The sequence below is a fragment of the Onthophagus taurus genome, chromosome 10 (genome assembly GCF_036711975.1).
Source record: "Onthophagus taurus isolate NC chromosome 10, IU_Otau_3.0, whole genome shotgun sequence".
NCBI lineage: Eukaryota > Metazoa > Arthropoda > Insecta > Coleoptera > Scarabaeidae > Onthophagus > Onthophagus taurus.
This window is the reverse complement of record NC_091975.1, coordinates 10,229,860-10,247,554: the sequence shown is the minus strand read 5'-3', so window position 1 is coordinate 10,247,554 and position 17,695 is coordinate 10,229,860. Positions and strand designations below refer to the sequence as shown.

Here is a 17,695-nt window from a genome sequence, read left to right as displayed (position 1 = left end):
ATGCTTGGAAATGTCTGGTCCAGAAGATTTTCTTTTGTGTATTTGAGGTTAAAGACGATGCAGTTGAAACTAAGTTGATCAGAAATTGTCTTGAATCAACTTGAAATTTAGAAATATTCCAGAAAAATCAGTTTTCCAAAAAAGTAGTATGGTAGAATTTATGGTAATGCAATAAAAAAAATTTTTTGTTGTATTTGTTATTGAATATGATGAGATATACAATGGAGCTGAAATTAATTTGATTAGAAACTTTGATTCACTTGAAATGAGCAAAAAAGCATGGAAAATTGGTTTTTCTTTATGTATTGAAGATTAAAGACGATGAAGAGTATGATGCGGTTAAAACAAAATTGATCAGAAATTCTGATCAACCTCAAAATTTGCAAAAGAAGCAAGAAGAACTGATTTTTCAAAAAAATAAGAGAATGGCAAAGAAATTTTAATTTCTAATTTAATTAGAAATTCTGATCAGCTCGCAATTTGCAAAAATTTAAAGAAAATCAGTTTTTCAAAGAAAAAGAAACTGCCCAAGAAGGTTTTTTTTTCGTATTTAAGATTAAAGACGATAAGGGATACGATGGAATTGAAATTAAATTAATAAAAAATCCTGACCAACCTCAAAAATTGCAAAAAAGCAAAAGAAAAATTGATTTTTCAAAGAAAAAGAAGCTGCTCAAGAAGGTTTTGTTTATGTACATATTTAAGCTAAAAGATGATGAGAGATTAAAAAATAATTGATCAGAAATTCTTATTAACTTGAAATTTGCAGAAAAATCAATTTTCGCAAGAAGTAAATAATGCCATAAATTCTGATCACCTTGAATTATAGCAAAAAATCAAAGAAAATCAAATAGGAGTTGATCAGAAACTCTTATCAGTTTGAAATTTGTCAAAATTTCAGCAAAATTAATTTTTCAACGATGTAGGTAATGGCATAATAAAATTTCCTTTCGTATTTTTTGTTAAGTGCCTTGACTTTTTGCACGGATAGTAGAAACTACAGATGAGTGAAAGTCATGTGATTTCCATGGCATAAATGCTACAGTGTTAAAGGTATAGGAGGCAGTAAAAAGCAACTTATAGCTGATTTATTACAAATTCTTCTCTTGCCATTAAGTAAGTGCAAAGCAGATGACCTTTCTTACAACTTCCTATAATATTGAAAATGATGATGTAAATCCAGAAAATCAGAGAAATTGAACATCTATATTTTGAAGAAAAAATGAATAAAAAGAAAATCGGGTTTTCAACGAAGAAGTATCTGCCCAAGAAAGTTTTTTTACGTATTTAAGGTTAAAGATGATGAGAGATTAAAAAATAATTGATCAGAAATTCTTATTAACTTGAAATTTGCAGAAAAATCAATTTTCGCAAGAAGTAAATAATGCCATAAATTCTGATCACCTTGAATTATAGCAAAAAATCAAAGAAAATCAAATAGGAGTTGAAAATTAATTGATCAGAAACTCTTATCAGTTTGAAATTGGTCAAAATTTCAGCAAAATCAATTTTTCAACGAAGTAGGTAATGGCATAATAAAATTTCCTTTCGTATATTTTGTTACAAATTCTTCTCTTGCCATTAAGTAAGTGCAGAACAGATGACCTTTCTTACAACTTCCTATAATATTGAAAATGATGATGTTATTGAAAATGTTGAAATGATGTTTTTTTACGCATTTAAAGTTAAAGATGATGAGAGATTAAAAAATAATTGATCAGAAATTCTTATTAACTTGAAATTTACAGAAATATCAGCAAAATCAATTTTCGCAAGAACTAACTAATGCCATAAAATTCTGATCACCTTGAATTATAGCAAAAAATCAAAGAAAATCAAATAGGAGTTGAAAATTAATTGATCAGAAACTCTTATCAGTTTGAAATTTGTCAAAATTTCAGCAAAATCAATTTTTCAACGAAGTAGGTAATGGCATAATAAAATTTCCTTTCGTATATTTTGTTACAAATTCTTCTCTTGCCATTAAGTAAGTGCAGAACAGATGACCTTTCTTACAACTTCCTATAATATTGAAAATGATGATGTTATTGAAAATGTTGAAATGATGTTTTTTTACGCATTTAAAGTTAAAGATGATGAGAGATTAAAAAATAATTGATCAGAAATTCTTATTAACTTGAAATTTACAGAAATATCAGCAAAATCAATTTTCGCAAGAACTAACTAATGCCATAAAATTCTGATCACCTTGAATTATAGCAAAAAATCAAAGAAAATCAAATAGGAGTTGATCAGAAACTCGTATCAGTTTGAAATTTGTCAAAATTTCAGCAAAATCAATTTTTCAACGAAGTAGGTAATGGCATAATAAAATTTCTTTTCGTATTCTTTGTTAAAGATGATGTGGAATTCATTTATAATATTATATAGGTATTAATATTTAATACGTCTTTAAATCAAAGTTTAAACCTGAGCTATAATCATTTATAAGTAACGGTTCCACCTGAGATTAGGTCGCCTCGAGCCATTATGAAGATGCCCGAGGTTCGTAAACACAACACGCCATAACTTTTTCATAAACCATACTAAAACGCTAAATGTTCCAATGTGCCGTAAAGAAAGTGTACGGTCGCATCGAGCTTTATCATATCTCAACGCGGAACGTAACGACCAAGAGTCCTTATTTGTAATAAAATAACTCTCAGAGGGCTCTTCAACATCACCCCTTTGTTGGGTCCTTTGTTTACCAACGCGTTTCGTGAAAATAATTTTTTGCATACAAGATTCTTTGCGTTGAATTGATTTAGGGTTAGTATCTGAGTGGTCAAGAAGAAGTAAGTTGTGGTTACCTAACCTCTCCATCATGCGGTTTTCTTAGTTCGGACTTACGCCCCTTTGAGAGTTGAACTTTCCTGAACAACCCTTACCGCGACAAGCGAGTAGATTGTTTCGGGTTTGCTGACGCCACAATCTCATCAAGAAGAAAACTTAAAATCGAAAACTTACCGTTCGCATAAAGCAATTGTAGTCTGTATTGGATGCCGTTATTCGTTTTTTGGCCATCAGCTTCCTGCAACAAACAAAATTTATATAATAATGTAGTTTTTTTTAAACGTGTTTTTAAAAAAATTCTACCAAAACAAATCCACGATAATACAAGTGGCGTTAAAGCGAACAAACATCCTTGTTTTTCAGTCATCTCATTTTTTTCCTCTCTTTTCCATCCTTTTTTCTCTTCCGCATTTTAGACGCACACACCATGATAAATGTGCGGCCCTAATCTTCTGCACCAGCCCGAACACAATTACAGCATCCGCCGCGTGCTGGCGGGAAGAGGCGGAATTCCTGTACACCACCCCCTTTAAAACGACCTCCATCTCGCTCTCTCACCCTCTTTAAATCGGTCGCCTCACCAAAACACCCCGTATATATTTATTCATTCCACCACTTTCTCCCCAGTCCGTGGCCGATGCACACTTCGTGGAAACGGACGTCGTTGCCTTGGCAACACCGCGACGGCGCTCAAGCATCGCGACGCTTTAAAGTCACGACTTTATCTACCCCTCTCTGTTAGGGTTGTACTCAAATCTAGTGTTCTCTTTTATATAACCTTTCACTTTTGTTCTTTGTCAAAGAATATATTTAAAAAAAAAATTTTAATACTGACCTGGTCTTTTTCGATAAATCCAATAAAAGCGGTCCTTTCGATTTCAATGGGTTGGCCGGCTCGGTCATATAGGGCGATAACGAAGTGAAAGAAGTTCGATTTTCGTAGGTTGCTTGGAGGTTGCTTCTCGAAGTGCGCCCTTCCGACTCCGATCCTGCAAAAATAAACCGAGAAAAGCGTTTATAGCCAGCAGCTAGCAAAACCCTTTTTGAGGTTATGGTTAGAGTTATCTTATAATTTAATTTCCTCCCGTAGAGTCGAGAGCGAGGGTGGATAACGGCCTTAAACGTTGTTATTATTCTGAATGTCACAACAACGAGTTTCGCCATCTGGCGCTTACTGGACACGAACTGGACTACGAAAACCTTGTTAATTGCTTATGTACACCATTGAAAACTTGGTATTGCTACCATTCAAATTAGAGAATTAGTTAAAATTTACAAAAATAAAATCAATTTTGCAAAGAAAAGATTGATCAGAAATTCTGATCAACTTGAAACTTGCAGAAAAGTCACCAAATTCAATTTTCGCAAGAAATAAATAATGGCATAATAACATTTCCTGTTAAATTATTCTGAGGATTTAAAAATTAATTGATGCGAATTTCTGATCAACCTCAAATTTGCAAAAAAAAAGCAAGAAAAACTGATTTTGCAAAGAAAAAAAAGCTGTTTGTAACACTCAGGAATCGGAGGATGTTATAAAAAAACTTTTAGAACAATTCAAATTACAAAATTAGTTGAAATTTCTAAAAATAAAATCGATTTTGCAAAGAAAAGATTGATCAGAAATTCTGATCAACTTGAAACTTGCAGAAAAGTCACCAAAATCAATTTTCGCCAGAAATAAATAATGGCATAATAACATTTCCTGTCAAATTATTGTGAGGATTTAAAAATTAATTGATGAGAAATTCTGATCAACCTCAAATTTGCAAAAAAAGTAAGAAAAACTGATTTTGCAAAGAAAAAAAAGCTGTTTGTAACACTCAGGAATCGGAGCATGTTATAAAAAAAACTTTTAAACCAATTCAAATTACAAAATTAGTTGAAATTTCCAAAAAGAAAATCGATTTGCCAAAGAAAAGATTGATCAGAAATTCTGATCGACTTGAAACTTGCAGAAAAGTCACCAAATTCAATTTTCGCAAGAAATAAATAATGGCATAATAACATTTCCTGTCAAATTATTCTGAGGATTTAAAAATTAATTGATGAGAAATTCTGATCAACCTCAAATTTGCAAAAAAAAGCAAGAAAAACTGATTTTGCAAAGAAAAAAAGCTGTTTGTAACACTCAGGAATCGGAGGCTGTTATAAAAAAACTTTTAGAACAATTCAAATTACAAAATTAGATGAAATTTCTAAAAATAAAATCGATTTTGCAAAGAAAAGATTGATCAGAAATTCTGATCAACTTGAAACTTGCAGAAAAGTCAACAAAATCAATTTTCGCAAGAAATAAATAATGGCATAATAACATTTCCTGTCAAATTATTCTGAGGATTTAAAAATTAATTGATGAGAAATTCTGATCAACCTCAAATTTGCAAAAAAAAGCAAGAAAAACTGATTTTGCAAAGAAAAAAAGCTGTTTGTAACACTCAGGAATCGTAGCATGTTATAAAAAAACTTTTAGAACAATTCAAATTACAAAATTAGTTGAAATTTCCAAAAATAAAATCGATTTTGCAAAGAAACAAGATTGATCAGAAATTCTGATCAACTTGAAACTTGCAGAAAAGTCAACAAAATCAATTTTCGCAAGAAATAAATAATGGCATAATAACATTTCCTGTCAAATTATTCTGAGGATTTAAAAATTAATTGATGAGAAATTCTGATCAACCTCAAATTTGCAAAAAAAGCAAGAAAAACTGATTTTGCAAAGAAAAAAAAAGCTGTTTGTAACACTCAGGAATCGGAGCATGTTATAAAAAAACTTTTAGAACAAAAGTTGTAGCAAATTTTATTCTTAACAATATTGCTCTCTTTAACTTTTGCTCTTAGATGCGTCATTATTGAAAAAAAAATACAAAAATATGAAAATTTGATGAATTTGTTGGTTTTTTAAGTTGTTATTTGTAACATTCGGGAACATATTAGAAAAAAACTTTTAGAACGAAAGCTGTAGCAAATTTTATTCTTAACAATATTCTTCTCTTATACTTTTGCTCTAAGATGAGTTGAAATTAAGAAATGTACAAAAATACGAAAATTTGACAAATTTGTTGCTTTTTCAAGTTATCTACACCATTGAAAACTTAGTATTGCTACCGTAACGATTTAAATTACAAAATTAGTTGAAATTTCCAAAAAGAAAATTGATTTGCCAAAGAAATAAGATTGATCAGACATTCTGATCAACTTGAAACTTGCAGAAAAGTCACCAAAATCAATTTTCGCAAGAAATAAATAATGGCATAATAACATTTCCTGTCAAATTATTCTGAGGATTTAAAAACTAATTGATGAGAAATTCTGATTAACCTCAAATTTGCAAAAAAAAGCAAGAAAAATTGATTTTGCAGCTGTTTGTAACACTCAGGAATCGGAACATATTAGAAAAAAACTTTTAGAACGAAAGTTGTAGCAAATTTTATTCTTAACAATATTCTTCTTTTGTACTTTTGCTCTAAGATGCGGCGATATTGAGAAATGTAAAGAAATACGAAAATTTGACAAATTTGTTGCTTTTTCAAGTTATCACACCATTGAAAACTTGGTATTGCTACCGTAACGATTCAAATTACAAAATTAGTTGAAATTTCCAAAAAGAAAATCGATTTACCAAAGAAATAAGATTGATCAGACATTCTGATCAACTTGAAACTTGCAGAAAAGTCAACAAAATCAATTTTCGAAAGAAATAAATAAAATATCCTGTCAAATTATTCTGATTATTGAGAATGATGAGGATTTAAAAATTAATTGATGAGAAATTCTGATCAACCTCAAAATTTCCAAAAAAAAGTAAAAATAGCTGATTTTGCAAAGAAAAAGAGGATGGCAAACAAAATTTGTCTTTCGTATTTGTAGTTGAAATTAAATTGATAAGAAATTCTGATCAACTCATAATTTGAATAAATTTAGCGAAAATTGATTTTCTAATGAAATAGAAGCTTTCCAAAAAAGTTTTTTTACTTATTTAAGACTAAAGACGATGAGGAATTCGATGCAGTGAAAATATAATTGATCAAAAATTCTGGTCAACCTCAAAATTTGCAAAAAAGCAAGGAAAATTGATTTTTCAACGAAAAAGAGAATGGAAAAGAAAGTTTTTTTTGTATTTGTTATTAAAAATGATGAGAAATGCGTTGCAGTTGAAATTAAATTCATAAGAAATTCTGATCAACTCATAATTTGAATAAATTTAACGAAAATTGATTTTGTAATGAAATAGAAGCTTCCCAAAAAAGTTTTTTTTACTTATTTAAGACTAAAGACGATGTGGAATTCGATGCAGTGAAAACATGATTGATCAAAAATTCTGGTCAACCTCAAAATTTGCAAAAAAACAAGGAAAATTGATTTTTGAAAGAAAAAAAGAATGGATAAGAACGTTTTTTTTTGTATTTGTTATTAAAAATGATGATAAATACGTTGCAGTTGAAATTAAATTCATAATAAATTCTGATCAACTCATAATTTGAATAAATTTAACGAAAATTGATTTTCTAATGAAATAGAAGCTTCCCAAGAAAGTTTTTTTTACTTATTTAAGACTAAAGACGATGAGGAATTCGATGCAGCTAAAACATAATTGATCAAAAATTCTGATCAACCTCAAAATGTGCAAAAAAGTAAGGAAAATTGATTTTTCAAAGAAAAAGAGAATGGGAAAGAACTTTTTTTTTGTATTTGTAAGTAAAAATGACGGGGAATGCGTTGCTGATGAAACTAAATGAGTCAGAAATTCTGATCAACTCATAATTTGCAAAAATTTAAAGCAAATCGGTTTTTTCAAAGAAAACGAAGCTGCCCAACTAAGTTTTCTTTATGTATTTAAGGTTAAAGACGATGAGGAATTTAAAACTAAACCGATTAAAAATTCAGATCAACTTGAAATTTGCAAGGAAGTAAGGAAAATTGATTTTTCAAAGGAATAGAGCATAGCAAAAACATTTTCCTTTCATATTACGTTACAGTTGAATCTAAACTAATAAGAAATTCTGTTATCAACTTGAAATTTTCAGAAAAGTCATCAAAATCAATTTTCGCAAGAAGTAAATAATGGCATAAAATTCTGATCAGCTCGAATTTTAGCAAAAAATCAAAGAAAATCAAGTTTTTCAAGAAATAGAGTTTGGCAAAAAAAATATTCTTTCATACTCGTTATTGAGAAAGATGAGGAGTTGAAAATTAATTGATCAGAAACTCTTATCAGTTTGAAATTTGACAAAATTTCAGCAAAATCAATTTTTCAACGAAGTAGGTAATGGCATAATAAAATTTTCTTCTTGAAAATGATGAATAGTCACAACAACGAGTCTTATTGGACTCGAAGTAGACTAGAAAAACTTAGTATTGTTATCATAACGATTCAAATTAGAAAATGAGTTAAAATTAAAATTTTTACAATAATTCTCTTTTATCTACCCCATTAACGCGTATATCTCTTATTTCGCATACGTAGCCCCGTTAGTTCAATTGCCATTCAGCGGGTCCATTGTCTCTCCTCTTGTGATGGTGGCGGCGGCGGTTCGCGGGGGAACAAACGCGAGGGGCGGAACTGAAATATGCCCCCGGGTCCGCTCGCGTGAATTATACGGACACGATAATTTATACTGGGGCCCTCCCCTAATGAAGGTGGTAAAGGGCTCCCCGGAATAGCCAACGTTGAAATCGGGGGGGAAACAACCATGAATTTCGCGAATATTTGACCAAGATATCTCCTTCTTACTAAAAAAAATAATAATAATAATAAGAAAAAAAAATTTATTTATTAATCATCGATTTATTTTAAGGGTTGGGGTTCCTCCAGGTTTATTGAGACGAGTTGGCGCAAATTGGCCGTTCGTTCGCTCACGGTTATTAATTGGTCCCTGTCAACGAACGTCACTCAACTACCAACCGAGTCATCAGTCAGTTTTCCGCTTGAATACGGTCCTGTCATCAGTTCTGTATGATCGAAACCGCTAATTTTTGACAAGTTTATTAACGATTCGATGTTAACGAATCAAAATTAATGATCGCGAGATTAAATTGAAGTTGATGAACAAATTATTATTATTAAAAAGTTAATAAAAAATTGTTTCGGTAAAAGAAACTTGTACCAATTACAAAATTGCTAAATCTGATAATGAAAATAACTCGAAAAAGCCCCAAAATCGCAAAATTAACAAAGTGGTACAAAGATAAACTTTAAAAGATTGTATCTCAAGAACAAATTGAGATATCAACATGAAATAACAATCATTTTAAAGCAAATTTAATAAAGATTTAATGTGCTATAAATAATTTCTTATTTTTCATAAACATCGTCGTTATGATTTTTTTAACTCAACTCTGTATTTTTATGTATTTTCTTATACATATATAAATTTATTAAATCGTATCTCAAGAACTAATTGAGATATCAAAATGAAATAACGATCATTTTAAAGCAAATTTAATAAAGATTTAATGTGCTATAAATAATTTCTTATTTTTCAGAAACATCGTCGTTATGATTTTTTTAACTCAACCCTGCATTTTTATTTATTTTCTTATTTATAAATTTATTTATTAAGTCGTATCTCAAAAACTAATTGAGATATCGTTATAAAATAAAAAGCAGTTTAAAACAAATTTAATGAAAATATAATACACCATAAATAATTTCTTATACATATATATATATAATCGAAAAATCCCACTTTTGACTAAGTTTTTGAGAAAACAATTTTTAAAGTTAACCTTAATAAATTGTATACAATCATAATTCATTGAAACTAAATTTACAAGTCAGTCTGCAAAAAAATAACTCAAAGCTAAGGAAGTTTTAAATTATAAAATATTTTTCTCTTTTGCACTACACCCATTTCATTTCAGCTTATTAAGTCTCCCAACAAACACTGCAGGCATAAAATCAACACAAACTTTACCAAATAACTTGAGTATACCTTCAATAACAAATTGATTCATCGATTTATATTCGTTTCGATCTATTTATCTGGACGAAACGGGCGACCTCGTACATTTCCAATATACATAACGGGGGCGAAATGGAACTTTTATCGCCGATAATAAAACAAAGCGTCAACGGAGCGTCGCGACGCCTTTATACGAACTAACTTGACAAGTTCGACCCAACGAAAAAAAGAACCGTTTTTATGCTCCTCTATAATATCTTAGAATGACACACACGTTTATTGAAGGATTCGTTTACTGATAATAGATGCTCTCAATCAGCGTTGCCAAACTATATCGGTAAAATCAATTTTATAATAGGACTTTTGGAACAATTGTTGTAGATAATTTTATTCTTATCAATATTGCTCTCCTATACTTTTGCTGTTAGATGCGTCAGAATTGAGGAAAATATGAAATTATGAAAATTTTAGGAATTTCGACGTTTTGAAAGTACTACATGGTAACATTTGGATATCGGAGTATGTTACAAAAAAACTTTTAAAACAAAAGTTGTTGCAAATTTTATACTTAGCAAAATTGCTCTCTTGCACTTTTGCTCTCAGATGCGTAGATATTGAGAAAAATACGAAATTATGAAAATTTTATGAAATTCGTCGTTTTGAAAGTACTGCATGGTAGCACTTGGATATCGGAGTATGTTACAAAAAAACTTTTAAAACAAAAGTTGTAGCAAATTTTATACTTAGCAATATTGCTCTCTTGTACTTTTGCTCTCAAATGTATAGATATTGAGAAAAATACGAAATTATGAAAATTTTATAAATTTCGTCGTTTTGAAAGTACTTCATGGTAGCACTTGGATATCGGAGTATGTTACAAAAAAACTTTTAAAACAAAAGTTGTAGCAAATTTTATACTTAGCAATATTGCTCTCTTATACTTTTGCTCTCAAATGTATAGATATTGAGAAAAATACGAAATTATGAAAATTTTATAAATTTCGTCGTTTTGAAAGTACTTCATGGTAGCACTTGGATATCGGAGTATGTTACAAAAAAACTTTTAAAACAAAAGTTGTAGCAAATTTTATACTTAGTAATAATGATCTCTTGTACTTTTGCTCTAAGATGCGTAGATATTGAGAAAAATACGAAATTATGAACATTTGATGAATTTCGTCGTTTTGAAAGTACTACATGGTAACACTTGAATATCGGAGTATGTTACAAAAAAACTTTTAAAACAAAAGTTGTAGCAAATTTTATACTTAACAATGCTGCTCTTTTGTACTTTTGCTCTCAGATGTATAGATATTGAGAAAAATACGAAATTATGAACATTTTATGAATTTCGTCGTTTTGAAAGAACTACATGGTAGCACTTGGATATCGGAGTATGTTACAAAAAAACTTTTAAAACAAAAGTTGTAGCAAATTTTATACTTAGCAATATTGCTCTCTTATACTTTTGCCCTCAAATGTATAGATATTGAGAAAAATACGAAATTATGAAAATTTTATAAATTTCGTCGTTTTGAAAGTACTTCATGGTAGCACTTGGATATCGGAGTATGTTACAAAAAAACTTTTAAAACAAAAGTTGTAGCAAATTTTATACTTAGCAATATTGCTCTCTTATACTTTTGCTCTCAAATGTATAGATATTGAGAAAAATACGAAATTATGAAAATTTTATAAATTTCGTCGTTTTGAAAGTACTTCATGGTAGCACTTGGATATCGGAGTATGTTACAAAAAAACTTTTAAAACAAAAGTTGTAGCAAATTTTATACTTAGTAATAATGATCTCTTGTACTTTTGCTCTAAGATGCGTAGATATTGAGAAAAATACGAAATTATGAACATTTGATGAATTTCGTCGTTTTGAAAGTACTACATGGTAACACTTGAATATCGGAGTATGTTACAAAAAAACTTTTACAACAAAAGTTGTAGCAAATTTTATACTTAGCAATATTGATCTGTTGTACTTTTGCTCTAAGATGCGTAGATATTGAGAAAAATACGAAATTATGAACATTTTATGAATTTCGTCGTTTTGAAAGTACTACATGGTAACACTTGGATATCGGAGTATGTTATAAAAAAACTTTTAAAACAAAAGTTGTAGCAAATTTTATACTTAGCAAAATTGCTTTCTTGTACTTTTGCTCTCAGATGCGTAACTATCGAGAAAAATACGAAATTATGAAAATTTTAGGAATTTCGTCGTTTTTAAGGTACTACATGGTAGCGCTTGGATATCGGAGTATGTTACAAACAAATTTTTTAAACAAAAGTTGTAGCAAATTTTATACTTAGCAAAATTGCTCTCTTGTACTTTTGCTCTAAGATGCGTAAACATTGAGAAAAATACGAAATTATGAAAATTTTATGAATTTCGTCGTTTTGAAAGTACTACATGGTAACACTTGAATATCGGAGTATGTTACGAAAAAACTTTTAAAACAAAAGTTGTAGCAAATTTTATACTTAGCAAAATTGCTCTCTTGTATTTTTGCTCTCAGATGTATAGATATTGAGAAAAATACGAAATTATGAAAATTTGATGATTTTTAAATGTAGTTAATGATTAGAACAAAGTTGCAGCAAATTTTATTCTTTTCGGTCGTGACTATCTTCTATATTGGTAGTATTGGCCACCAATACATATTCCAATAACATTAGTTATACTAATTTAAGATCAATCCTTTTAGCACGTGTTTGGCGAGCAATAGAACACACCATATAACGACGCGCGAATGATTAGGTAGCCAATTTAAGTAAGTAGTTAAGCAAACCGGGTGCTAATTAGATTGCCGGATCCGCAATGCGACCGCGTCATTAAAGCCCAACGTGGTGGTGGTGGCGGGCTCTCGGCACGCTTGCCAATCCGCAGCAACATCAGGACCGTTCGTATGGCTGGATATCGTCCGGTTTCCAGGGGGGAAAACGGCCCCACACCAAAAATGCGCGCTTAAAATTTATGGCGAATTTGATCAAATATTCCGCTGATTAATCAGATTTTCTGTTTCGCCCCGCGATTACCGCGCGTCGTTAATTACGCCCAACGTAATGAAATGTAATCTATTTACGCGGAACTGGTTCGGTTAACTTGCAATCAGTTTCATTTCCAAAAGGAAATATCATTATCATGTATATCTGATAATGATGGTGATTTAGTTTGCTTTATTTCGAGTCGATTTTTGGTGTCGTAACGAAGCGACGGGTTGTGGAGGGGTGCATATCAATACCATATCATCTACTTTAGTGTATATATTTTTTAATGTTTAGGTGCATTTCTTATAAAAGAATATTTTATGATATGCAAAAGAAGATAACACGCGGCTGAGGGGTGGGTTTTGAATGCGACACGTGCCAAAAACGTTTTTGTTTGGTTTTAGGCTCAGAAAGAGCTCGTTAATACGATTCGATTTAGATTGAGAGTTTTAACTTACCCATTTTGATCAGGAACCGTCGGTTGCATCCAAGATCTTGTTGCTGTGAGTGGTTCCTCTTTAAGGCTGGGTCCTCGCGGTTGATGATGATGATGCAGTCCTGCTGCATCTTGATGGTGGTGTAAGCCAAACATGAGTCCTGGTCCGGAAACTCTTGTTGTGCCTGTTCCGGGATATAATTTCCTCCCCCAGGCCGCCGCAACCGGGTCCAACTCGGGGGTGGTGAGCGAGAGGGACCAGGGAGACGTGGTTGGGTACCCGCGCTCCACTGGGTTCGCCTCGTCAGACCGCGTTTTGGCGACTTTTTAACCCGACGCGAAGAAGTAAAGGCCAAAATCAAACCACTTCACCCACAACAAAAAATTACAGAAAATTTCTTATTCTCTTCGGGATAAATAAAACAAAAACTAAAACCGAGTCGATTTCGTTGTTGTCACCGAACCGAGGGGATTTCCCGATGGAATTTTTCAGTGTTTCCTCGCGAGAGGCCCGTTTCAGAGCAACGTATCAACACGACTGGGAGTCGAGATAACCATCGAGGCGGCTTTCGAACTTCCCAAGGGTTGAAACGTCACGCCACGCCCGGCGAGAGAAAGGCGCAACACAGGCGTGGGCAAAAGCTCCTCCTTTACCACACCATCCAATGCAGACTTTTCCCAAACCGAACCAACATCCAATCCAATTCTATTTCAGCTCTCAAAGGAGTCACCCGGCATAATCCGGACTCCGGAGTAGTCGAGGAATTATGGTAGGGATGGATTTAGCCCGGTGGAGAGCGGAAACAAAGAGGTAATACTCCCGTGGTGGTCTCTGGTGAGGAAAGATGTAAACCGGCATTTCAAGCTTTTCCTAGCCACTGAAACAGTGTCCTCTGCGTTTCAGCCTCCAGGTTTTGAAGCTAGCAACATTTTTAATAACACCCCATCACTACTTATTAAATATAATTAACCACAAAACCTAAATTGTACCAAAAAAACTTTAATTTCTTTCAAATTCTCCCAAAATCAAAAAATTAAAATACATCTTCCTATTTTCCCCAAGGGAATAATTACAGGAATCTGTACCAAAAGCTATCTCCTGGGAGATTTCAATTAGATCATAGCAAAGAAAATTTTATCAACCTCCGTTTTAAAGGTTCGTTAATTTATTAGACAATCAAGTCTACGTAGAAAGTGTCTAGCTTTACATGAAAGACCAATTAAACAAATTTATAAGGTCCATAAAAATGCTTGGGGTAACATTCTAAGGGGAAAATCGACGGATTCGTTTCGTTTGGGGGATGAATGTAGATTGGGACTAATGAACAAAATTGGTCTTAACGCATCTTTAATTCCTTTTTAACCACCCACTCTGTAAAGTCTGCTTTAAACCGAGAAAGTTGTAATTTCGGGGAGGGTAAATAAAGAAAGTTTTGAGTGAGGGATAAAATTTGTTACGCTGTGTAAGGGATCTTAAATCTTTTAATTAAATAAAAAACTAAAGTATCCATCCATACGTCAATTATCATTTTGGGTTTATTTTCGTTTCTATTGACGAATAATTGAGACAGTTAATATCAGGATGATGGTGGCGGAGTGCGATGGAATTTTCGTTGTGGAACGGTGAAGAAAGAGGTGGCAGGATAATCAGTTGGCCGAGTGCTGGATCCTGTCGAGCCGTTCTCAACTCCCAGGTCTACTTGCCCAATCCATCACCATATTCAGTTTTGGTGGAGAGTTTACGATGCGGTAACGTCGCGACGGCTAAAAATCGCTTATAACATCATGCAAACCTGAAATTCCTGAAAACCTTTTTAAGTTTATTATAGATGCTTGAGATTAAAGCTTAAATCTTCTTCTTTCAGAAAATATAAAAGTTCTAGCTTCAAAAGCATTTCTTGAAAACATTTTAAAGCAACCCAAATCACCATGAAGACATGATGAAATTAAAAACATCATTGAGGTCTTATTTGTGAAAACTATAAAGCAAATTAAAGCTTAAACTTTTCTTTTTAAGAAGAAGAAAATCATTCTTAAGATAAAAATAGAGAAAAAAAAACGTTGAAATTAAAAGAATCGTCTAAGCCTTATTTATGAAATCTAAGAAATAATTCTTGCACCCAATTATAGCTTAAATCTTCTTATTTTAGAAAATATAAAAGTTATTGTTTTAGCTTTAAAAATATTTCTTAAAAAAAATTTAAAGTAATGTTGTGTTTTTTGAGTTTTAACTAAATGACCATTAAAAAATCGTTTAGTTTAAAAAAATCGCCCATGTCATATTTATAAAAGTTAAGGAATAACTTTAGCACCAAATTAAAGCTAAAATCTTCTTCTTTCAGGAAATATAAAAGTTATTGTTGTAGCTTTAATAATATTTCTAAAAAAAATTGCAAAGTAATACAGTGTTTTTGGAGTTTTAACTAAATCATTATTAAAAAATCGTAAAATTTAAAAAATCGCCCAGGTCATAATTATGAAACTTACGAAATAATTTTTGCACTAAATTAAAGCTTAAACTTTTCTTTTTAAGAAGACATATAAGTCGTTGCTTTATCACGAACCATATTAAACCCAAAATATTTTGAAGATAATCGTGCAAATTTGGGTTTAAACCTGAAAATCGAAAAAAATGATAACTTCGAAAAATTGTGTTTTTGACAGTTGAAAAATGATAATTTAAAGTTTAAAGCTTCTATTTTTAATAAATATAAAGCATATTGACATGGTTTGAAAGAAATTTTGCAAAAAAATCATTCTTAAGATAAAAATAGAGAAAAAAAAACGTTGAAATTAAAAGAATCGTCCAAGCATTATTTACGAAATCTAAGAAATAATTCTTGCACCAAATTATAGTTTAAATCTTCTTCTTTCAGGAAATATAAAAGTTATTGTTTTAGCTTTAAAAATATTTCTTAAAAAGAATTTGAAGTAATGTTGTGTTTTTGGAGTTTTAACTAAATCACCATTAAAAAATCGTTTAGTTTAAAAAAATCGCCCATGTCATATTTATAAAAGTTAAGGAATAACTTTAGCACCAAATTAAAACTAAAATCTTCTTCTTTCAGGAAATATAAAAGTTATTGTTCTAACTTTAATAATATTTCTAAAAAAAATTGCAAAGTAACACAGTGTTTTTGGAGTTTTAAATAAATCATTATTAAAAAATCGTAAAATTTTAAAAATCGCCCAGGTCATAATTATGAAAGTTACGAAATAACTTTTGCACTAAATTAAAGGTTAAACTTTCCTTTTTAAGAAGACATATAAGTCGTTACTTTAACACGAACCATATTTAACCCAAAGTATTTTAAAGATAATCGTGCAAATTTGGGTTTAAACCTGAAAATCGGAAAAAAAATAATAAATTCGAAAAATTGTGATTTTGTCAGTTGAAAAATGATAATTTAAAGTTTAAAGCTTCTATTTTTAATAAATATAAAAGATATTGACATGATTTGAAAGAAATTTTGCAAAAAAATCATTCGTAAGATAAAAATAGAGAAAAAAAAACGTTGAAATTAAAAAAATCGTCCAAGCCTTATTTATGAAATCTAAGAAATAATTCTTGCACCAAATTATAGCTTAAATCTTCTTCTTTTAGGAAATATAAAAGTTGTTGTTTTAGCTTTAAAAATATTTCTTAAAAAGAATTTAAAGTAATGTTGTGTTCTTGGAGTTTTAACTAAATCACCACTAAAAAATCGTTTAATTTAAAAAAATCGCCCAGGTCATATTTATAAAAGTTAAGAAATAACTTTAGCACCAAATTAAAGCTAAAATCTTCTTCTTTCGGGATATATAAAAGTTATTGTTCTAGCTTTAATAACATTTCTAAAAAAGATTGTAAAGTAATACAGTGTTTTTGGAGTTTTAACTAAATCATTATTAAAAAATCGGAAAATTTAAAAAATCGCCCAGGTCATAATTATGAAAGTTACGAAATAATTTTTGCACTAAATTAAAGGTTAAACTTTTCTTTTTAAGAAGACATATAAGTCGTTGCTTTAACACGAACCATATTTAACCCAAAATATTTTAAAGATAATCGTGCAAATTTGGGTTTAAACCTGAAAATCGAAAAAAATGATAACTTCGAAAAATTGGAAGTTGAAAAATGATAATTTAAAGTTTAAAGCTTCTATTTTTAATAAATATAAAAGATATTGACATGGTTTGAAAGAAATTTTGCAAAAAAATCATTCTTAAGATAAAAATAGAGAAAAAAAACGTTGAAATTAAAAGAATCGTCCAAGCCTTATTTATGAAATCTAAGAAATAATTCTTACATCAAATTATAGCTTAAATCTTCTTCTTTAAGGAAATATAAAAGTTGTTGTTTTAGCTTTAAAAATATTTCTTAAAAAAAATTTAAAGTAATGTTGTGTTTTTGGAGTTTTAACTAAATCACCATTAAAAAATCGTTTAATTTAAAAAAATCGCCCAGGTCATATTTATAAACGTTAAGGAATAACTTTAGCACCAAATTAAAACTAAAATCTTCTTCTTTCAGGAAATATAAAAGTTATTGTTCTAACTTTAATAATATTTCTAAAAA

General features: G+C 30.5%; 1 protein-coding gene across 7 annotated transcripts in view; it reads right to left on the bottom strand.

Annotated features, from left to right (window-relative positions):
* LOC111418337 (EBF transcription factor knot) overlaps nt 1–13,670 on the bottom strand; it is a 122,055-nt gene extending 108,385 nt beyond the window's left edge. For all 7 annotated transcript variants that reach the window (XM_023050851.2, XM_023050853.2, XM_023050852.2 and 4 more), the window contains exons 1-3: nt 13,160–13,670; nt 3,629–3,782; nt 2,968–3,031 (exon numbers count right to left, since the gene is read on the bottom strand). In XM_023050851.2, coding sequence (XP_022906619.1) covers nt 2,968–3,031; nt 3,629–3,782; nt 13,160–13,293 — 352 coding nt within the window. In that variant the 5' untranslated portion in view covers nt 13,294–13,670. The remainder of the gene's footprint in view (nt 1–2,967; nt 3,032–3,628; nt 3,783–13,159) is intronic.
* Nucleotides 13,671–17,695: the final 4,025 nt, after the last annotated feature.